General features: G+C 43.4%; 1 protein-coding gene across 2 annotated transcripts in view; it reads right to left on the reverse strand.

The window, feature by feature from the left end:
• The window catches only part of frmd4a (FERM domain containing 4A), a 54,339-nt gene that overhangs the window by 21,449 nt on the left and 8,178 nt on the right, over positions 1-24,712 (reverse strand). The window contains exons 1-4 of one of the 2 annotated variants that reach the window (XM_070907052.1): positions 23,508-23,675; positions 8,364-8,429; positions 3,108-3,202; positions 1,711-1,803 (exon numbers count right to left, since the gene is read on the reverse strand). In XM_070907052.1, the coding sequence (XP_070763153.1) occupies positions 1,711-1,803; positions 3,108-3,202; positions 8,364-8,429; positions 23,508-23,675 (422 nt within the window). Of the gene's footprint in view, positions 1-1,710; positions 1,804-3,107; positions 3,203-8,363; positions 8,430-23,507; positions 23,676-24,712 lie in introns of those variants that run through there. The other variant, XM_070907054.1, reaches the window with a different exon arrangement.

A 24,712-nucleotide genomic window follows, 5' to 3' on the forward strand; every position in this document is an offset into this window, starting at 1 on the left:
AGACACACACGCACACACACACATACACACATAAAAACCTTATATTGTGCTAATGAAAACAATATGCTCGGACTGATAATGGATTCAGGATTGACATTTAGGCTGATAGTCGTTCCATTATAGTCCTGAATCTGTGTATGTGTGTGTACATGTGTCTAAGAAATAGGGTGTGTGTGTGTGTGTGTGTGTGTGTGTGTGTGTGTGTGTGTGTGTGTGTGAGAGAGAGAGAGAGAGGGGGGGGTGTAGTCAGTGTGACATTTGGAGAGATTGAGGTTAGAGATTGGACTGAAATGCGGGAGAAAAGGGGGGGGGTGAAGCCTCAAAATGGTGTCAAAGTTCACAGTGTCACAGCACCACCACTACATCCTCAAACACCTATTAGTCTATGTAAATAAACACACAGTGACCCTCACTCTGACCACCCCACCACCACAGACACAGTTGTTTTATATAGTTCTATAGCTGACCTAGGATAAAGAGAGATGGTAAATGTCAATATCAATGCAAATGACTAAAACAGCAGTAATAGCAACCAAACATACTTATCGGCACATCTTTTAATACATGTACAATGATACCATTGTTCACTAAATAGAGTGAACAATAGGTCTATGTGCTAAGAATACGATTTTGCTATACAGTCACCTCATTGTGTCACGACATGAGCTATGTTGTAAATGTCAACCTGGAAATGACTCCTCAATGACATTGTTTAGAAGAGTTAATGAGCTACTGTGTGTCACGTAACTATGTACGTTGCTAACCAAGACTTAGTCCCTGGGGTGTATATGACATCATTGACATATGTTGGGGACAGAGAACACCAGTGGACCCAAAACAAAGCCTTGGCTCTCCTTTTCGGGCTCTCACTGAGAGTGCATGTGTGTGAGTGTGTGTTTGGGCAGAGAGTGGGTTGGGAGGGCTGTGCATTTTCATTTGAGGCTAAGAGAGATGAGAAAATCTCTTCTCAGGTCAGGTGCCCTTTTCACTCTTTTTCAATTGCCTACTGAAGATAAAATACCCACATACACACAAACAGACAGACGCACTTTGTATTTCTGTCACATATATACACACATGATCTGATGCCTGTGTGTGAGTCAGGAGTGTTTTACATATGAGATGGACCATTGTATAAGCAGTACAAATGGCAGAGAGAGGAAAAGTGGGATTGTAGGGTGATTGGGCACATGCCTCAGCACAGGTTGAGTCAAATACCAGAATATTTTCTACCCTGTTAAGCATCACATTGGCAAGTGAACCTTTTAGCCAGCAACAGCCATTGTCAAACTGCTTCTGCATAAATATGTGTAGCACTAACGTAGAGAAGAAATGGCAAGGCTTCTCTCCCTATGGAGAAAGCATTCTGCCATATTGTTTGGAGTATGGCACTTTGTAGTCACAGCAAAGCTATTTGATGGAGTTTGCATGCAGTGCATACTGATGAGGTCCAAGAGGCTCATGATTGGCTGAGAGGCACTGTGGCGGGAGTTAAACACCAGGGTCAAAGCAATTTCATTGGGGCCTGTCATAACTAACCTTGTTAAACTGTTCTTATTACCACATGAATGCATGTGCATACACAAACACATACACAGATGCACTCTCTCCATCTTTCTTTCTCTCTCTCACACACATTCAAACACTATCGTTAATCACAGACCATGGCATGTGTAAGTTAGGTGATAAAGTTAATGAAGAAAGACTCACCTGACACAGAAGTAGAGGATAATGGGACCAGACTTCTTGGGGAACTCGTGTTCTAATACCCTGCGGTCCAACTGCAGCCAACTAAAATGGCCCCTGATGAGACAAAACAACAAAACAACCAATCAATGCTTTTCAGAGATGTCTGACTATCCAACAAGGATGCACAAAACTTCATCTCATGACAATGAACATTTTCTCCTTAAGCCTCCTTATTTTTATTTTCCTGTTACCATTTCTTCCCTTCCGTTTTCCCCCACTGCTCTTCCCCCGCTCCTCTCTTTTCTCTGTCCCTCTCCAACAGGGAGAAAAACTGCAGAGACAGCTTGTCACCTTGGTAACCCTGCATGGCCTCCTGAGCAACTGAGCAACATCTCTCTCAAACTCTCCCTCCTTCTGTCTCTCAACACCCCCCCTCCCACCACCACCACCACCACAGCCTCTTTGACCACTGGTGGTCAGAGCTGAGGCGTCTGCTCTCCCCAGGCACACTCAACAAATCTACACATGATAGAATTTGCCCTAGGGGACTAAGACTGCAAAGCTGATATCTTTGCTGGACTGACACTGGTTACAGTATATCACAGCCCTGTAAATGCCAAGAGTAGAGGCTGGTCTTGCTTGACATCAGTGGGTACGTGAGATAAAACAAAGAAGAGAGAAAACAAAGGCCGTGGCAATGTTTGCCTGTATGTAAATCATTTGTATGTTTGCATGACTAGTTCTGGACTCTGCTGTGGTGCTCCTGTCTTTCCAGGTCAACAAACACAATAAAACACATTTGAATGTCATTTTTGCATTTCAAAGTGCAGTTCTTGTGGAAAGCCTTCTGGCAGACATACGACATTTTGTTAGCCCAGAGCAGACAATCATAGCCTCATCATTTTTAAATCGAAGAGCCGTTTTATCCCTAAATAAGCCTACACAAAACAAAAACAAAACACAGTTAAGTACATAAAAGCACACTGGAAATTCATCAGGAGAAAACCAGGCCAAAACCAACAGCCACATTTTACTGCAGGATTTATAAAACCATATTTAAAACTCAAACAATGTACTGGCAACTGGAGTTTTCATAGTGGCGCTTTTATACATGGTCCAGCATAGCTTTTGTCTTTTCAACAGTTTTTAGATTTCTTCATTAATGGTAGAAAGGTCCAAGTGGGTACATACAAGTTTAGTAGTATTTCTTTGCTTAATTGATAGAAACTGAGTATCAAAACAGGAGTGTAACTGCTAGCTGACAGTCTGGATGTCCCCCTACCACTGTAACAGTGGTAGGGGGCTGCACTGACAAACCCAATCTAACAAACAGGATACATTGAAGAGATAGTTCTGGGCTACTGAAACACCATGTGCACTGTAGTTTTCAATAGCATTACTATTTGAATGCAACTTACGTTTCGTCTGTGTATGCAATTCCAAAGTACTCCTTCTCCTTGAGGTTGAAGTGAGAGGCCACAAGGTCCAGCAAGTCCTTAGCCATCAGCTTGGGCTGCAGAGAGACAGAAATATTAGTATTCCTCTCAGTAAGGTTTTATTTTTCAGTTATAACTTGCCTTGTGTGTGAGCGTAGTGGTTTATCACACAGTAGTTTAATTGGAACAAGTACATGTGGTAGAGCTTTATGTTAATGTATTCTATCAGCTATTGATTTACTGCTATGACTAAGCATTCTAACAAACACTGGGGAAAAGTGGAAAAGAGCAAGAGAGGAGGAGATAAAAGAGAGAGAGAGAGCGAGAGAGAGAGAGAGAGAGAGCGAGAAAGATGGATGGAGTGTGTGGATGTTGCTGACAGTGCAGGTACCCTGCCCTTCCCCTCTCTCCCTCTCTCTTTCCGCCTCTCTGACCCACACCTCTACTGCAGAGTCATGGCTCTGGGCTCAACCACTGTATTGCAGGGAGAGGGCTGCAGCTAGCATAAGAGTTAATACTGCTAGTTAATACTGTGGAATACTGTACAAGCTATATGTGATGACAACCTCCATTCATCACAACGCTCAGAGCACGCAGAGCATCTTAAAGCCAAGCAGAGGCCGGGGACTGCTGCCATATGCTGCTGGTTTGTGACATCCTGAGTAACAGCACGCCCCACCCTGAGGTTAACCATGGGTGTGCCTTGCTGCCTACATTTTCATTACACACACACACACACACACACACACACACACAAATCTGCATGCACATATGCACACACAAGCCCATACACAACATACATGCATGTGCTATATGAAACATACTGTGTGCAACCTAATATGCGCACATACACACACAGCTATATGTGCTATTGTGTGCACATTCTTAAGAATCTCCCCCTGAGGTCCTGTACTATCTACTCGCTGCACAACTACAACTTCAGTGACAGAAGCTACTGAGAGCTATTTAAAGAGAGGGAGGTGATGTCATGCAGACAGCAAGCATACACACACACACACACACACAAGCACACATGCACGCACACACGCACAACTCCAATGACCTAGATCTCATATAAGCGCGACGCCTACAGTGATCCTGCAACACAAAAAGGCTCTGGAGAGAGCTTGAGGAGAAGCTAATATAGAGGTTGATTCTGTCTTATATTCCCTTGTATCAGATTCATGTACCAGATGATAATGTTACACAGGAAAATATCTGCTAAATCTATTTCTCATAAAATATCTACTGTAGTAGATGATTCTGTCTCTATGTCCCTTTGATGTAGCCCTATTACAAAACCCTACAGTATTGATAAATTATCTAGGAGATTCCCATACTGCTCTGTTGATTAATTAAAAGAAAAATTTCAAATGCATATTTCCAGTATGGACAATGAACTCACCTCTCTTAGCAAACAATAAGATCATGAACATGTTCAATTTGTATTCATTATATGGTAACATGTAGTTTAATACAACATGAGCAATGATTCAAGTGCTGACCTTAAAGGCCTGATCTGTCTGACTCTGACAAAACCTGGTATTCACATCCACAAAGGCTCTGACTGGCTCTGTTGTTTCTCCAAATGGGAGAGCAGCCATTCACGAGAGCGACACTAGATCTCTTTGAAGTGCTCAAAACATTTTAGATGTGGAAATTTTAGGTCTGGAAGCAGCCTATCTTTATAGTATTAGCAGTAATACATGTTTTGGTTCAGTCTGAGACACATACAGTGGTGGTCTCTTATTACCACACAGCAGTCAACTGCCTTGGCAACAATATCAATTAAACGTCCATGCCACCACAGCTTAACAAACAGAGGAGGGGACAGAGACACGTGGACACAAACAGTAAAGAAGATGATATGGAGACAAAATGAGCCCCAGATACACTGTTGAACATCAGAAGTGCATGACTGAAGATGAAAAAGAACAGAAGGACCTCTGTAAGGTTAGGCTGAGCTTCTTGCGTCAACATTGTTATGAACACCAAGCAGACTGTAATAACTCTAATAACATGGGCTGCGCTGGATAGAATAATTAAGTTTTGTTCTCTCTTCAAGTGACGGCTCACCCCTTCCACACAGCTACACACAGCCCGACACTACAGCTTATCTGTGAGATACCAGATACTTAACGGATGTGTAATAATAATGTTGTGGAAGATACCAATAGTGATACAGACAGTGAATGACAGGTAATAGAGTAAGTGATATGGCACAGTAAACACACACACAATCACTGAGACACACAACCCAGACATATACAGACAAAGCAGACACATATACACACACGTACACACATATACAAACACACTATGGAGCCATCTATCAGACAGTAAAGCTATCTGATAGCTTAGACAGCATTACTACTAATAGACATTTAGCCTGTGCCTCAGCAGCAGCACAGGTAATTAACAGCACAAGAATTACAGGGAGGTGCAAGTGAGGAGACACGCTGAAGCAAACCTCCAGACAAGTGACAAACGCACAACAGTAGCTCACTTGGCTGGCTGGCAGCAAGTCCAATCTCTGCAAACAGCTAGCCAGGCCCTTGGCGCCTTCAGGATTGCTCAGATTTATGGGATGCTAACTGATTTATCAGTTGCAGTCCTTAAGAGTCCAAGGGTGGGTAAGGAAGAGGTTTTTAGCCACATGCTCTGCATGTTTTAACATTTTAATGAATACTTTGTATACATATCTATGCTGTAGCATCTTACCATCTTACAGTGAGATCCTGAAGTGTCTCTTTATTAATGTAGAGTTCTACACATAAACATCGGCATGGAAGAGCAACCCCATGAATACTTTGTATACATACCTATGCTGTAGCATCTTATCATCTTACAGTGAAACCCTAAAGTGTCTCTTTATTAATGTAGAGTTCTACACATAAACATAAGCATGGAAGAGCAACCCCATTCACTCTTTAACCTACAGCACTCTAGCCTTAGGGAGTGATAGCCATATTACTGACATATATTTTCACCCAGTGGTGCATTTGGTGGTTAGCTTCAATCTTTACGGCCTGGTCAATAAGTGTTTTGGCCTTCTGGCACATAGTTCCCTGCCAATGAGGCGCTGCTCCATAAACAAACCACAGAGGACACATTATCAAAGGTAGGAGGAACAGGATAAGGAAGAGGAAAAAGGTAAACGACACTTTTGGGATTAAACAGCTGGTCAATGTTATAAGTCAGTGACAGGAATGAGAGACAACCTTTCAGCTTGGCATGCTACAGGAACTTGAATGAAAACCTCAACAGGACATGAAATAGCCTAACGGAGAGTTTAATACGGGAGTACTGCCTTAACATTTAAAAAACGCAACTGTTTGCTGCTTATGAATTATGATCATCCCTTCAAGAGATCCCTTTTTTTGCAAATGAGTAAAGGACCTGACTGCTTCTTAGTTCACCGGAAAACTAAGAATAACATTGTAATTCTCTGGTCCTACAACTTACTAGTACTGTACATCTGTCCAACAGAGTGAAGTGAGGACAAAGAGCGAGAGAAAGATAAATAAAGACAGCAGTATCCTGATTTATATGAAAATGGTTTGTTAATGTTAATAACATCCCCTCTTCCGGACCTTTTGTACAACCTTTTCTGTTGCTAATACCATTGCCAAACTGTAAAAATACCATTTGTTACATTGTGTATATTATGCAGTAAACAGAACAGACTTTCTCACTTACATCTTATCTTCAAGTACCTGTAAAACTCTTTACATAAAACAAAGGTTACTATAATGTTTTTATTCAACTCTTCAACTCTCTTTTTGTTTATTTATTTAATTACTTGATGGCCAAAAGGATGAAGAATGAGGGAGGGGAGGTTGGATGGATGAGATATGGAGCTGCTGCAATTGTATTTGGAGATTTTAAAAAGAGACAGAGCCAGGCATAGGCAGGTAAAGGCAAGAAAGGACCTGAGTGAGAAAATAAGATATGGACAGCAAAGAGTGGAAAGTCAGAGAGATGGAGAGAGAAAGAGAGAGTGGATGAGGAGCAGAAAGAAGCACCAATTTGAAAGAGAGGATCAGTTCTGGCAGAGTAATCAAATCAGAAAGTCAGCAGACCTATCCTCGCCTCTCCCCTCCATTTTCTCCTCTCTATTCCCATCTCTTTACTGTCATCTCCCGTCTCCCCATTCCTAAGCTCCCATCTCACTTTTTTCTCTCCCTCTCAACCTCCCGAGTTTCTGTCAATCGTTCTATTCTCCACTCGCTCTTCTTCTCCTGTTCCAGAGCAATTACCTTCTTTTGTCTATCTCTCTTTTACCAGTGGAATCAGGTAATGGTCAGGCCCAAAGGGCGCTGAGGCAGGTTAGGAAGAGTGGAAAGAGCTTCCAATGGAAATACTTCAGACTTTGAAGTCAAACCATGAGAGGGGTCTTATAGATTGTCAAAGTAGACAAAGTGAAGGGAGAAGTGAATGTGAAGGGAGGGCCACACAATTTACAAACAACTAAAAGTCCCCACATAATGAAATGTGTGTTAATGTGTGATGTTACAAAATGTCCATTACGAGGTTTAACCCTGGGTATAGAACTTAAAGCAGACCAGAGCAGACAGTAGCAAATAGCTGTCTGAAAAAGAAGGTAGGGGCTTTCAATGGCAAAGGAGGGAGAGATGGGTGTGTTGTGGGTGCTGCTGCTGCTGATGCCTTTGGTCATTACAGCAGAAAGTCCTGCTGAGAGGATTGAAGGCTGAAAGTAGGGGGAGGGGGACAGCATGCTGCTTTGTTTTTCCAAGACGTTTGGAGGATAAGATGGAGCACTGTCAGTGACACAGATAGCTGATGTGTTTTGTTAAATTATTCTGGCATTGCTAAGGCATTCTAGGAGGGCAGTAGGGATTTGTGATGAAGAATAAGCAGTGAAGCACAAGTTTAGGGGAAATAAGAGTTTCTGTTTAAGACATCATTAGGACTGAACTCTGTATTGGGATGACTAGAGTCTACAGGGAGGGTAAATCAGAGCAGGGTCCGATGTGCGCGCACTCCTGTGTGTTTTTGTGTGTGTGTGTGTGTGTGTGTGTGTGTGTGGAGAGATCAGGTGAGCATCAAGAAAGTGCAAAGTCACCTACTGCTGACCAAATTTCCCTTGGTCAGCAGTACCTGAGTCCCTCAGGATGCTAGACATCACTTCTCCCTCGCTCTAAGGATATGAGAGTCTGCAAAGAGAGAGGGAAGAAAGAGACAAAGAATGAAAGGGTGGAAGGAGGAGAGACTCACCTGCACAAGGAGCTCCAGCTTCCTGTCGTCCAGGAGATGGACCTGACATCGCCTCCCCTCTGTCATCTGAAAGGAAGAGACAGACAGACAAGGAATGCTTGTTAATATGCTTGATTATAAATTACTTAAAGGTATTACATGTTATACAGATACAGATCAAAAGCAGACTTTTGTATGGGTCTCCACTGATACCCATCATAGAAAGAAAATGACTTAAATCTCCAACTAACAAACAAGAACATGATGCATCAGTTCAGTACACCTCATTTAGTTTGAGAGACGTGCTATATGGCAAGCTTGGAGTGTGCATGCCTGTTTGTTAACTTAGTGAAGTCTTAACTAGGTTAACTGAGCTAACTACACAATGGGCCAATAGAGACAATGTCCTGCACTGCTCTCTTCCTCAAGGACATTTCTAGCATTCCTCCTTGAGCAGGAAAACTATTATCCATCAGTGGACTGCAGTGACCGGAGTGAAGCTGCCTGCTGACAATGTTTACTAGAATGTTTGTCTGTGTTGTTGATACAAGGTTTGCTGAATAGAGCTGCAAAAAACTGATAATATCCATCTGCCAAGTTCAGGCGTAAACACTGAGGCAGGTGCAATGATGAAACAGTCTACCGTGGGAAATATGCACCACACACACACACACACACACACAAGTTAGACCAAACATTTCACATGACAGACAAAGCAAGCTATTTCTTGAGACCTTGAGGAAAGTTTGCTACTGCATGATAAAACTCAACAAAACAAGACTAAATTCACAAAATTCACTGCAGAAATAATGTCAAACATTTCAAGAAAAGATGTACAAACTGTGCCAGAGTATTCAGCATGTTAGTGTATGTTTGTGTGTGTGTGTGTGTGTGTGTGTGTGTGTGTGTGTGTGTGTGTGTGCTGGTGTTTTCAGCACATGAGCACATGTGGAGTTTTTCTACAATTTAACAGGAAGCAGGGACCCTGAGGAACACAAACACCCCCTGGCTCCTCCCACACTTCCCTCACATCTGGGAGATGGGGAGGGAGACAGGGGGGAATGGGGGTGGTGTGTGTGGGTGTGTGGAGGGGTGGGGTGGGGTGAGAAATGTTGGGAGAAAGGGGGAGAGACATCCTCATTGTCAAACATTTGATGAGAACTCCTTCCAAAACATAGATGCCATAAACATGAACACAAGCGTAACCGGTTTGTAACCCTTCACCATGAGGATCATATTGGCCACCTGAGGCTCTTGCAATTTGGTAAGGGTGTGCCCACAACAAGAGTGCATATAACATACATCTACTTTCTGACCACTTGTGCCAGCTTGCATTGAGGTGGCACGTTGGAGGTGAGAGTTTAGCAGAAAGATGAAGATACCAGAGAAAGAGTGAGGGAGAGGAGTGACAGAGTTGTGTCTCAACACTCATCCCTATGTGAACTCTGCTCAATGACTACTGGTGTGTGTGTGTGTGTGTGCGTGTGTGTGTGTGTGTGTGTGTGTGTGCATGTGTGTGGCTTCCAGCTACTTTGAAGGGTTTGGTTTACCCTCCCACTCACCATTGATCTCATGTGGGTTGAGGGTTTAGATTAGGTGCACCTGTGCACACAGTGACACACACACACACCCACACACCCACACACACACAATTACATTTTCCAACGTTGGCTTTTGTTTTCATCTCCCACCCTCCTGTCTTGGAGTTACATTACCTTTCCAAAAACACCCCATGTTTATACTGTATATAGTGATTTTAATTACTACCATGATTACTGAGTAGTAGGTCAGTGGTGCAAACACAATTCATTTGAACCAAATATAGATAATATACCAATCTGAGATGTTATGGGGGTCAAAAGTTGGTGTAAAGTTATTAGACTGTAAGCAAATATCTAATTTCTGAAAACATTTTGCTGGCTGAACTAATCTTCTTTCTCCATTATTGAGCCTGGACATGATAGAAGAGAGGACAGGACTACAGTATACTGACCAAACATCTTACTTTAGTATCTTGTCTGCAATACTTGAAACTGCAATGCAGAAAGTGTGTGCACACACACACACAGACACACACACAGACACACACACTCTCACTGGCACTCTGCTTGAGGCACCTGGGAATAGTACAAACCTTAACGTCAAGGTAACAAATCACTGCCTTGAGGCTAAAATTAGGCAGCCCAATCTGGCAGAGAGAGACGCTGATTGGTTTTAGTCATAAAATTCACTTTGTGGTATTGGACACATGCTACTGAGTTTCTATCCACCATGAAACCAAATGTAATGAAGTTTCTATGAATAGATTCTTGTCATTAAACAGGGTTGACAAAATAGAAAATGTGGAATACTTCAACTTCATGCATGAGACAGTTTAGCCAGGTAGTTCATAATATTCGCAAGGGGACAAGTCTTTTAAACATGACATAATCACTGAATATATTAACAGCATCTTGACAGTGACCTACATTAATTTACAATGTGGTTCCACTGAGACATAGGCTAAAAACACGTGCTACTACCTACATCACCTTGTCCTGGTGTGTGATTCATGCTGTATGTAACCCACCAACATTTCTGACCCATTAGTAGTCAGGTTTGAATGGGCTAACCTCCATCCTCAGGCCTGACTCACTGGCAAGAAACGGTGAGATTAAAAGACAAGAGATGAAAAAAGAACAAGCAGCCATGTTCACAGTGTCTCATTATTTCGCTGGAGCAGGCACCAAAATTACAGAGGCACACACAGACAGTTGACAGTGATGCTTGGTCAGAGCTTGCGATGGCAGTAACGTTATCAGTAGTTACCTTGCAAACAAACGCTCCCTGCGAGGCTCCCACACAAACACCGGCTCCAAGAGGGAGAGGGGAAAAAAACCTAATTATTAATCCCAGAAAGAAACGAGTCGTGTTACTGCCAGAAAATCATCAAAAAACACCCTTTTTCCTGGCCGGCCTAGGGGAGGAGGCACATCAGCATCCATGTTAGTGACCATTAGTTAACGTTAATTACAAGCGACGCAGCTCACTGTATAGTCCCTGTATCCTCCAAACGCCACAGAGCCGTTAGCGCTAACGTTACATGTCATATCTACGCCATTCAAGCTAACGTAGAGATAACTCGGCGCTAATTAACGGCGACTGGGAGCGTTTTCCAAGGCTGCCTCTTCCCTCCCTCCTTCCGAAAACAGAGAGCTTCTCACGGGTCTAGTCCCGGTCGACCAACCCCCCTTTCGCTACCGGCACCGTGCACAAACGGTGAGTGAACGTGCGGCCAGCAGGAGACCGTACCAACGGTCAGCAACCGAGGGGGACGACCGGAAGAAATGGCTAACGGTCGAAGGTATTCCAGGCTGCCTTCACTTGCCAGCTATGTCTCGCGCTGTCATCGGAGTTGCTTCGAAAACACGGGAATAATGGAGGCAAGATGTGGGGGCGGGGAGAGGAGGAGATGAGGGGAAATTTTCTGCAGCAGCTCACAGCCATGAGAAACTGCAGACCTCTCTCTCTCTCTCCTTGTGTGTGTGTGTGTGTGTGTGTGTGTGAGAGACAGAGCGTGCACGCGCGCTTACAAACCCAAACAGACATCTGTGTCTGCACAGCACACTAATAGTCTGCCTTTAAAACAAGCGATGCACTGCCAATACGTAACAATGAGCAGTGATCACAGTCTACTACTTTATTAAATCAGCTGTACTTTCACAAATGCAACCTTTGTGGGGAGAGGAAGAGTTCCCTTGAAAGACCCTATCCTCATATGACTACTTTGACAATACAGTTATATGCCAAGCCGATGTATGTGTATTGTGTATTTTAATAGATTTCCATAGACCTAACATGGTTAGATGATTCTGCAAAATAAAAGCAGGAGTTTCAGTTAGATGTCTACATCCCTGGTTTGGTCTCTCTCTCTCTCTCTCTCTCTCTCTCTCTCTCTCCAGCTTGTCACTTCCTGTCTGCACTTTTAAAACACAAATCTCCCTTGCTTTTAGGTTTGGCTCGCTTGAATGATTTCTGGCCTTCAGTCCACTGCAGCCGTTGGACTGACTCATTTTTTGACTCTCACTTGTGTTCACCTTACACAGCTGGAGCAGCAGCCGTTGAAACCACAAGTTGTTAACATAACAAAATCAGTCAAGATTTTGGTACCATAAATAGACACTAGTGTGTGTGCTGTGAAGGCAGGGCTTAGCCTATACCTACTGTCAATAAGTCTTTGAATGACTCGGCAAGCATCGGCTAGTCTGTTTTCTATTATTGTATTACAACATGAGTAATTCCTATGTTATGAAAACAGTGTGAGGCCACATGTTGCATATGTACAGTATGCATACATGCATAGTACACCTTATGCTAAACTGTCAGCATTAGGGATACTTCACCATTAGTTGATTATCTTAACTTTTCAGATAGTCTGTGTCATAAATACAGTTTGTCTGAGCCAAATGCAGTTGCACCATATTTGAAATACCACAGGCAATTCATAATCTAAAATTTGCAGGATTCATCAGAAATTCTCTCTTCCCAGACATTAAGCAATACGAAGATGCAATTAAATTTAATGTGCTTGGCACTTGAACGGTTTTGCTGCTACCATAGCTTATGCTGCAAGCCCAAAATTCAGCTTAGTTTGCTGAATGTAGAAGGTCACATGAGAAACGAGGAGGTGTATCCTTTTCCCTCCTGCTGGATTTTTCTGTTTCTGGATATTTTTGGCCTGTTCCAGACACCGGAAACTGGCCTGTCCAACTTAAACATCTCCAGATGACTCTTTCTTTGGCTTTAATACATACACCCGTTCATCCTGCGCTTTCTCCAGTCAAATACATATCTCCCTTTATTGGTAGCTTCCTCAGTTTGCTATCACAAGGGCCCTGTTGTTTGACAAATGCAACGGAGGGGGAGAGAGAAGGGGACAATGCAGACAGTGGAGGAATGGGGTAAAACTGACAAAGACAGAAGAGGAGAGCAGAACTTGAACACTTAAAACTACAAGAGTTTATGAATTATTGTTCCTGTTTGGAATGGATGTGAGTAGCTCCAGAGAAGCTGAATGAGAGGGGGAGGCAGATTCACAGAAAAAAACAGGGAGGAAAAGGAAGGAAGAAAGGAAGCAAGGCAGGAAGGAACAATAACAAACTGCTGTGATTTAGTGAGCCTCTCTGTCCACTGCACATGCCCCTTAACTTCCCTATACATGGTCACCCTCCGGTGACCTACAGAGAGTGTTGCCAAGAAGCACAAGGTGAGAAACACTTGTAGGTGTGACATATCTGGGCCCTGACAGAGCCTTGTTATGGAGCCAGTGGGCTTCTATTCTGGGCTGAGGTGTGGTCGTAATGAGGTGCTGATCTGGTGTATTTCTATGGAGTAGGGGTCCAAAGGGGAAAGATCTGGATGGGTGAGGTGGGTTTAACAGGCAGTGGGTATTGGAGTAAGGTTTAAGGGCCGAGCAGGGGAACAGGGTCGATGGTCTGTGCTGGAAAAGGTAACCTATATTGGTGGAATGTGATATAAACAGCGCTGAACAGTTAATTGAAGCAAGATGGAGAATCTCTTTAACCCTGACTGTGGGACGCTGCGGTAGGCAGTTAAGACTGACACACACACACACACGCACTCCATGCTCTCGCTCTCTGTCTTGCTCTGTCTGTCTTTGTCTGCGTATCTCCCACATTAATGGAGACTAAACAAACACACTCTTAAACACGTCACTTTGAGAGCAAGCGTGGTCTGACACAAGCAGTCCAATGATGATTTATGATGCTGAGATCATTATAGTTGAATAGGCTTTATGACTCGTCGTCAGTTTTGATGTAGCAGTATCTGCATATGGTGCAGATTAGATTACAATACAAGATTCAGCACAACATACTGTAGCTCTCGATTATTGGGTTATTAAAAACCTGATGGAAAAATAATAGCAGGGCCAGATCCTGTCTTCTTCTCCATCTAGTGCTTCATGTAGTGGCAGAGTGAGACGGAGCAGGGAGGGTCATGGAAAGGCAGCCAGGAATGTCTAGAGAAACGACGGACATGGAGAGATCTGTTTTGTTTGTTCAAGTGTGTATATATGTGTGTGTGTGTGTGTGTGTGTGTGTGTGTGTGTCTGTGAGCTCCACCCTCCCTGCCCGTGAGTGACTTTGGGACTGAAATGTGGTTCCAGTTAGGGCGTTTTTAAAATCAGAAACACACTGGTACTTCAAACAAGCTGGAGATATTTCTGTAGCCAACTCTGCTTTGTTCTCCTTTTACTACAAAGCTCCATTCCCAGACTTTACCAAAGTCATTTTTTTCATGAGATATTTCCCCACATCTTTACACAGATTCACTACTTACACTAAAACTGACAGATGGGGATGCTTATGAATTTTTTTACTGGGGACATTGCTGTGAGGTGTTTCAGTTGGCACAATAAAGACATCAGAAATCATGCTTTATGGAAGATTATATATGCCTCCAGGGGAGGGGGGGATCCCCAACAAATTGCTTCAGATTCAGGTTTGTCTATTGGATCACGCTCAGCGGTCCCAGAGGACATACAGAAGTTGCTTACATGTTCACCACACATCTATAGTATGCTATCATAAGAAAAATAAAAGGGGTGCAGATAACACAGGAACACAGCAATGAGTTACCATTTTGTATTTTGAATCTCCCTTGTAGTCATAACACTAACAACATGACTTGTTCTTGATAAATTCCTGATGGTCTGAAATTCTTCTCCTCATTCTTTTCAGATTTCCCACTAAAAGGTCACATTGTCTGATATAAAATAATCAAATGTTTGTTTTGAATATCCAGCATAACTATGTCATTACTGCAACAGTACATATTGGAGTGTTATCATGTGCTGTAAATTTAATTGCTGTACTCTTTATTTTTTTTTTACTGTTGTTTTTCTTTACTTTCACTGATGCCAAAACTATGTGGCTGAAAAAAACTGGGTCAAAGAGATGTACACGTGTGCACAGGCACTCATATAGAGCCTGGAGTTATATTTAATACAGAAAGCTCTAAAACAGGACCACAGCTAATGTCTCCCTTGATGACATTCAAGCAAATAAAAAAAGGGCACTGGGCACAGTGCGATGATACTGCGCCACAGTGCGTCAGTTTGAGAGCAAGGCACCACTGGCCTCTTTCTGCATGCAGGTCATCCTTCGTGCATGCTACCAACAATTTGAATGTGTTTGCACTTAAGGTTTATTGGGATGAGTTGTATTCAAAATACTCAAAAGGGGTTAGTAGGGACAAGCTGCCTTTCTTCCACGGTTTATGATTGCCTGTCTTTCAGTCTCTCCTCTCACTCTTAGATGACTTTTTCTGCTCAGCTTTGCCCTTTACTGACACGGGTTGGACATTCCTTAAATTCCAGTCCAAAGGGAGCACTTAGTTGATAGAGCCATTATACGCACGACGGTTGTGTACATTTTGGTGTGTGTGTGTGTGTGTGTGTGTGTGTGTGTGTGTGTGTGTGTGTGTGTGTGTCTCTGAAAACGTGACCATACATCTGCTCTGTGTTTTGGATGAAGTGGATCTGAGGTGATTTGGTGACTAAAGCAGCTTCTGAGGAAGGACAGAGGACAAAGTGATGGGGGCGTGAGGGGGAGCTAGAGCTCAGACAGCCTAACAAGAAGAGCAGAGAGGTTCAGGACAAATAGGTACCAGTGATGTCATGTCTTCAGGACTTTTATCTCAATGAAACACAGTCTTAGCGATCATGGGGGTTGATCTGCAAAAGATCTAGGTTGTCAGTGTGTGTGTGTGTGTATGTGTGTGAGTCATTCACAGGGGAAGGATCTTTTACCCCTACACCTCCTCTCTTCATCTATAATTTACACAGTGAGAAATCACCGCAGACCTGAGTGACCCTGTGTTCACTGATACTGCTGGCAATGCATGCAGAAAGACAAAGAGACGTACAGTGGGGTATTTGGTTCTGCACTGCTAATAGTATTCTATATGTAAGTGTATACAGTATGTGTGTGTGTGTGTGTCTGTAAACCCATTGAACCTTGCTGATTGATGAATCTTCATCCATGACCTCTATTTATCTCTGGTGCTTCTTCTGTCTCTCTTTCAGTTCCTCATAAACAAATAAAGACACTCACACACACAAACACAAACAGCTTGTGGCCTAAACTCAAGGGCACGGTGTACTGCGGAACGGTTGAACTCCAGTGGCCTCTATCCCCTGTCCTGTGACTGGATAGAATACCAAACACTCTAATCATTTAGCATGCTGAATATTAAGCAGCCCTGTCTGCAGACTCCTATATATGTGTGTGTGTGAGAGTGTGTGTGTGTGTGTGAGTGCGTGTCAGTCCTAATGTATTCTACAAGCCTATTAAACGTGTACCCTGAGACCAGAACAGCAGGGGAGAGGAGAAAAGGGGTTTTGGGTAAAAAGGGCCCAAAATCCTCTCTGTTCTTTGCTAATTTCTCCCCCTTGTGTGTGAGTGTGTGTGTGTGTCCTACAGGGGCTCCAAACCCTCCAGGCTAATTAGGGAGACGGCCACAGAGCGACATCATTTAAGGCACAGGCTTTACAGGAGCTCGGTGAGCTTCCATCCACATCACAAACTCTTAGCTTTTAAAAGCACTTACTTCTTTAGCTGAGTGGCATGGACACAACTGGCGCTGTCAAGCACGCACACACACACACAGAGGCACACATGCACATAAATGTTTGACCAGCCTCACTCCCCCGTGCTCTCCAACCTAAGACGCAAACAAAAGTTGTCATGACAACTTTCTGGGAGATCTAGCCGTCTCCACCGTGCACACTCTGCCAGAAATGTAGGGCACTTGGAGGAGGAGGCACTGTAAGACAATGCTAAGACACTGTAGCAGGCAAAGGTATGACCCTGGGGTATAAACCTAAAGTAAAAAAAGAACGCAATGAAGGTTTTCCTCACAAAGAGATTAATTCCAGCTGACGACAGTATCGTAATCCCTGAATGGCAAAGACAAGGAAATCCTTCACTCTATAAAGTCAACATACACTCACAATTTTACAAAGACAGACCCCCCCCCTTCACTCCACCTCACCACCCCCTCATCATACCTCCCCCTGCTCCCCTTCTGGCTATACTGGCTCAGATGATGTAAGAGGGTTTATGTGCCTGTATAGAGACTGGTATATAGAAGAGGTTTAAAGAAGAGAAACACAAACACACACTTCCAACAGTCAAGACACTGAGGCAAGAAATGCACGGGGGGGGGGGGGGGGTTTGAAAAGAGTAAAGCAGACAGGTAGGACAGAAAGTGGGAATAAAGTGGAGATGAGGCAGGCAGACAAATAGAGGCAACACAATAAAGAAAACAGAAGAATTGGAGAGATAAGAGGAGGCGGAGTGAACACGCTGCAGCCTCAAACCTTTGTCTCATCTTCCTCCTAGGATCTAGTCTGAGGAATTCTAATGACAAATAGAGGAGTGAGAAAGAGCTATGTAGCCCTCCACAGGCTCTGTCCTGCAGCCTGTCTGGTCTGCCTCCTCTGTGCTCTGCAGTTGGGATTTATCCCTCTGTAGCTTTGGCTCAATGTGACTGTGCTCCATTACTACACACTTGATTCCTCTGAGCCAGAGTAATGAAAAATGACCCAGCTCATCTGCAGGGAGAGCCCTTTGGCAAGTATGTGTGGTCTGTGTGTGTGCGCAATTCTTCTTTTCCAAAGGGAATCCCGTCATTGTAAAGGTATTGAATGTCTTCCATTTGGCCATTTCACCTCGGGGAGAGCCAGAATCCGACGGTACGAGGTGGAAAGCTTTTGCTCAATAAATAAAAACACCTGATCCATCATGTGTCACAGTACCAAATGAGAACTGGGTTAATTTTTTAGCTTTATTGGTTGCATTATTTGTCAAATGCTTGTTTCATACGTCCTCAAAAACCCTGAAATTCACACACACACAAAATGCAGGCAACATAGAGTTGCAGAGCCTATATGAGCGTACACACATTACGTATTTCTGCAGTTTTATGTGTGTACAATTTATGCATACCTAATTTAGCCTACAGGTGTACATACTAGATGAAAGACAGAGAGGATCTGTTGTATGAAAGGACATATGATAAAACTGTATGAGAGCCAACATGGAGTCCTCTAGCTCCCATTTAGCATTAATGTGACAGATACATTGTCTTTATAGGGAAACATGCTGTGGTCAATTTATGGCTGAGAATGGCTCTGTGAACTGTGAAGTTTTTAATATTTTGGTTCAGGGAAATTATTATATTTCCTCACTCGTCTATAAAAGTTGACACACATACAAAACTTTAAACCTCAGTTCGGTAAACACATGTGAACACACTTTTTGAGGACATAATATCCATACAAACAGAGGATCTGAGAGTCCCTGAGAGGGATTTCCTCAGATATTCACCAGATTCCCCTAGTAATCCTCTGGGATTACCATTCTATACTGAGGCCCTAACCTCTGAATTTAAAACATTATAAACCCTTATATCCCCATCACTAATGCCACAGTTAAACCTTCACTTCACTCAATGGAAGAGCACCACCTCCAAAAACCTTATATATCATGTCCACACGGGCCCCTCAGTTGTGACTCTGGCCGCAACTCAGACACACTTAGAGGATTTAGAGGGATACCAGCCAGATTCATCAAGTAGGCCACTGAACCTTGGCCCAATAAAACACCCACAAGATATTGCAACCCGTGTGTTTTTCCATGTTTAACATCTGAATAGTCTCCAACATGGCAACAGATATCTGGGAAAGTGTTCATATTTGGCAATCCTTTCATATTAAATCAAAAACACTGTCAGTAAAGCTCATAGCGTCAACGTGTTTGTGTGTCATGCAACAATAATACGTGATTTCTCTTTCAGCTTTGCTGGAAATGCCAAAGTAGAAAAACCATCCTATTTTCTGTTCAAGCCTTAAATCAGCGAATCAGATGAGTCCTTTGGGATGTCTTCGTGGTACGCGTGTGAGGATGCCTGTAATTAATCAAGTGAGTGGCCGTCCTATCAAGTAGTGTGACATATTGTCACGTTACCAGAGAAATTAGACTCTGGCATGGCTAAGAAGCTCATGGCGCACAGTAACGAAATGACATGGTACATGAGGGAGGAGGGGTGTCGTGCTTGTAACATGTAGACCGCAAGACCGCAAATCACAGAGAGACTCGTCAAACACATTTATATCAACAAAATATAAATGACATGAAATTTTGATCATGATTTATGGAGTTGCTAAATAAGTGTTTCCCATGGTCGAACTGCTGATGAATCTCAACAGGAACCTTTTTCTTAAGCTCAGACATCAACAAACCTTGCCCCCTCTTTCACACACACATTTACACTCACACACTGAGTATTTGATAAACCTGGGAATGGAGCAGTGGAAATGTTTTCCAGGCGAACTATGCAAATAAGACCTTATCCCCAGGGAGACACTGTAAACGGCTTCAACCACCAACAGAATCTACAGAGGGGTGTTTGTGTGTGTGATTGTGTGCGCCTGTGCAGGGGTATCAAACATAAACATGCCTTGGGCTAGTTGCAAACAAATTAGAAAATTACCCCCCCCCCAAAAAAAATAAACAAAGCACTGGAAAAATTTGAGACAATGTCCGTTCTGGCCCTCTACCCCTCCCATCACCAAACAGCTCTCTCTCTGTCGGTTCTGGGAAAAGATTTTCTCACGTACAGATCCTGACTTTGGCAATGAGAACAAAAATGGCTGCCAGACAGGGATAGTGATCAAATTCTTCAGTAGGAAGTCACAAGTTCAACCTCAACCTCTATCCAATAATTGCTTGGCTGGAAAACAGGGAAAAAAGGAATAAGGCTGGGAATTAGCGAGGACACGCAGATTTCCTATTCTGGATATTTGCCTGCATGTCATGAGTCTATTTATTGACATCTGTTTCAGAGGAATATGAGAACAAATGGATGATAAATTGAACATGAGAGTCAAAGAGACTTAACAAACTGAACCGAGTACAATCGTGTCCTGATTCAGGGGAGCTTCTGGCAATCGCAGTGGACTGTTCTTCCAAGAACTCCACTTGCTTGAAAACACCAGGGTTTGACTGAGCGCCCACAGCTTATCAGGCCACCAACAAAAGAAGTAACTGAACAGACACAAAATGAAACTGCTCCTAGACAGAGGGAGGATTGTGCATCTTGGTTATTTTAGAGTTGTGCTGCTGCGTCTCTGCTTCGTATCATAATGGGGCTGGGACTCGTCAGTGGGAAAGGAATATGATCAGTGACAGAGCTATTCTCACAGGAAACAGGACCAGATGAGTTCAGTGGGAGTAAACTGGCCCGGGTTTCCTAAATATGATGCAGTAGAGCCTACAAGCTAACGGAGCAGCAAGGTCTAATGAATATGTATGATGGATGTGACATAATGCAAGATTTTAAATATGTATAAAACTTTTCGGTGGAATTGCGTTGCTAGGAAACAGATTGGATCTACGTTTACTTGACATCGAGGAGAACCAGCTTCCTGTCAGCTACTGTCATTATCAAGCACTATAACAGGAAATAAACTTGGTGTATCTAGGATGTTTATCTTGTCAAGTCTGAAAACGATCTACAAGGATGTTGAACACACAGAGGAAAAGTTTTGCTTAACAACATGTCACTTCACATTCTTAAGAGCAAAATGACGGCTTGTAGTAAGTTTTCAGAACAGTGATGATTACAGGTAAATGAGAAATTATTGCAACTCAGGGGAAGTCCAACCACCTGTGTTTGCTCTAGTCCTTACCCCTGCTTCTTCCCCAAGCAGGATATCCTGCCTTTGGGGTGGGGTGGTAAGAAGGGGGGCCGGTAGGAGAAACAAGAGAGGCAAAAAGATATAACGTACACAGATGGAATCAATGTGGATGGGAAGCAACATGAGAAATGACAAACAATTACCCAGAGACACTGTCTAACACAACACAGCAGAGCACTGCCCTCACACGCCTGTCGGTGCTAACCCTATTTAAAGGGTCATACCACCAGAGGAAAATGTGTGACTGGAGGCTGTTGAGTCAATATTACTCAGCCTGATGTATGGAAGTGTGAACACGCGACTGCGTTCTCTCACGAGATAAATAAGAGCATGTCTCTGTGAGCAAACAACATTTCATAAATGTTGCAGTCTTCAGCATTTATGAATTAGTTACCGTAACCTCAATCACACAGGGTGCTGCTTACGAGCATACGAGAAATTATCAAGTGGACATATGTGTCACACATTGGAGCGCAGTAAATTTTCTGGATTGCTGTCCTGATTGAGTATATGTAGGACTGCTGGTGATGGATGTCTTCTCCAGTGAGAGTGGAAAAGAGAGTAGAGAGAGTTAAATAAGAGATGAAGCAGTAATTTAAGTTGGGAAAAAAAAGCAAAAATAGAGTGTCAGAGAGGAAAAAGAGACATGGAGGAACAGGTTTAGGTCAGAGCACTGGAGTGGAAATGTATTTTCATTTCAGGCTGAAAGAAGTGAAAATAGGTTGATAAAATATGAAGACACAGTTAAATCCTCTCTCTTGCTCTCTCTCCATTGTGTGTCTGCCAGTTGTGTGAGGCTGGGTATCTCATTAACAGTAATAGAGGAAGCCGGGCAGGGAGGCAGTGCAGTGAGCCAGGGATATCCCCATCCTGCAGCCTGACACACTGACCCCTCCCTCCCTGCTTTTGCAACTCCCTCCACTAATAAGTGCTCCACCTTGGGCCGTACCATTTTGTCAGGCCAGGGTGAGATGTTGTTTGTAGGTCATCAAAGAACACATCTGGTGGATGTTTGGGAAAGTGTTAAAAGACCTCTTTTTGAAAGGTGTTTTAGTGTGGCCTCTTTCAGATGTTTGTGCTTCTCTAAACCAGGAGGGGGTGTTAAGGATGGGTTTGTCTTAGGGAGGTCTGGTATATTATTTCAGTTTCCTCTGATTGTGTTGCCCTCCCTCAGGATGCTTAAACTTAGGAGCCACATAAAAACACATCTGAAGACAAAAGTTAGAAAAACAATCCAGTTTATTCTCCTCTTGAGAACAAAAAGGGCATTAGAGCTAAAAGACAGGAAAAGGCACATGGTATGTGTGTGTGTGTGTGTGTGTGTATGTTTGTGTGCATGTACATGTATTTAAGTTACTTCACTGATGGTGTTTGATGACTTTGTGCGATGCAGCACAGTGTGCGCCTTTTGTTATCTTGCAACAGGCCTGGTGAGTCTCTCCCTGTGAGCCGGTTGGGTTTGTCCTGGTGGTGCCAGCTGCATAGGTGAGACGTCCAGGGAATACTAATGGCTCCATGAAAGCCCTGAGTACGATTCAGACGTGGTGAAGCGCATACTGATCAACCATTTTGCTGAATCACAGCTAGACAAACACAAGGCACAGAAGACACCAGAGCTTTTAATAAAGCAATTCAAATAATTAATTCACCAGTGAAACAGTTTTGAAGCAAACAGACACATTTAAAGTTAGCAAGGAGTTCGATTAAACGATGGAGGCATGGTGACTGACCAGACAGCCTATAAAACTGTGTGTTTCGTGTGCAAGCATACCCCTTTCACATTTCCATAGAAACACTTACCAGCTTAACAGCTTAGTTACCGGCTCCTTAATAGTGACTCTAGCAACACAACTTCCTGTTAAGGCTCTGCATCCTGAGCACAACAACCCCACACAGGGACAACAATGTAAACCAAAGCAGCGTTTTTTCTACGCAATAGATGAACTTGGCGGGACAACACTCCACATGCACCTGAGCCATGTGTTATAAAACTATGTCAGCTTATGTGTCCCATTTCACCAGCAGGAACACCGCCCCAACATCTAACCCAATTCTGTCCTCCATGCTTAATGAAACAAATCAGTCATGTTTAACCCTGCCCCTGTCTCTGGCCCTGGTCTATCGCCTGAAGGACATACCTGGCCCACAGTACATCATCTGTTCACTCCGTGCCTCTCTCCTTCTGTCCCAAGCCTTGAAACAAGAGTGTAATCCTTTATTTATAATACTTTCCTATACCGGATAACCATCTCCACATGTGGCACAGCTTGCAGACTGCAGGTGTAAATTTATTTAGAGTTGCATTTGAAATAAATACCCTGTGCAAGGCTGCCAGTTTGAATACATATGCACATGCATATCTAGTATATGTTTGCTTTGTTTGCATGTGAGGTGCAGCCTACCTGGTAGAGTGGCCTAGAAACACACCTGTGTGTGTGTAATAGATGCAGGGGTGCAGGAAGGTTCCTGGCATGCCCACGAAGGCGTCGGAGGGCTGTTGAGGTGAGAGTCCACAGCAGACCCTGCCGAGTACAGACTGTCTCGTCTAGACCCAACAAGACTGCCTCCATTACTTCACTGACTGCAAGCTCTCTGTGATGACAGACACACCTCCAGAGGTATGTGTAGTATAGCAGTATGAGCTGATGACAGTGTGATATCCACAAGTGTCACATTAACAAACCTTTATTTGCGCAGGTGAGCAATTACAGGTAAAATCCACCCAGTTAGAGGCCCAGGTAGTGAGGAGGAATTAGCCTTTTTGTCCTCTTGATACCACGTAGCTCCAATAGATAATAATTGAATCATCTCTAGAGGTAAGCCACAGAGAGACAGGATGTCTCCTCTGCTGCCGCTTTCCCTCTCTGTCCCCTCAGTCTCTCTGGGATTCAGCGATCTGATGTTTCTTCAAGGTCAAACCCTAGTCCGTCTGTCCCAGTCCCACACAGCTAGTGGTCCCTGCTGACTCTTTCTCTCTTCTTCCTCCTCCCTTCCTCTCTCTTTTCTTCTCACTGAAGCAGTGCACCCTCTGTCCGTTGCCCTGAACGCCACAAACACAAACATTCCCACTAAGGAAATGCAGCCTGTCTCTTGGTCTCCCTGACTGGTAGTTGTTTTTAAAGCGATATGCACTCTCATACCGCAGCTCACACAGAGACCAACCAGTCGACTGCACTCTCTCTCACTTTCTCACTTTTTGAGGATAGAGGGATGTGCTCACAGGTTGCACTCCTTCTCACACACCTGGTCAGACTGGACACTATCTGTATGCTTGTCATTCTGAATCTATGAAGAAGACACACACTCAAACACGCATTCTGCTGTACACAAGAATGCATGTAAAAAAGGTTTCCAAAGTAATGAGTGCGCTACTCTCTAACAGCACTGGGACTTTAGCCAGAAAGATTTTAAAAAAGGACACATTTTTCCTCCGAGCCAGTTTTCCCAGGCTGCACTATCCTGACCTGACCTATCTAATTCTTCCAAAAAATCAAGAATATCCGACCTGTCTGCTATTCTCTACCAACCCTGCACAGAATGTGCAAAACATGTAAACATGATTGATTACATCAAACTTAATTGTTTATTTGAGATAGAAATCCACAAT

Source organism: Enoplosus armatus, chromosome 6 (genome assembly GCF_043641665.1).
Source record: "Enoplosus armatus isolate fEnoArm2 chromosome 6, fEnoArm2.hap1, whole genome shotgun sequence".
Lineage (NCBI taxonomy): Eukaryota > Metazoa > Chordata > Actinopteri > Centrarchiformes > Enoplosidae > Enoplosus > Enoplosus armatus.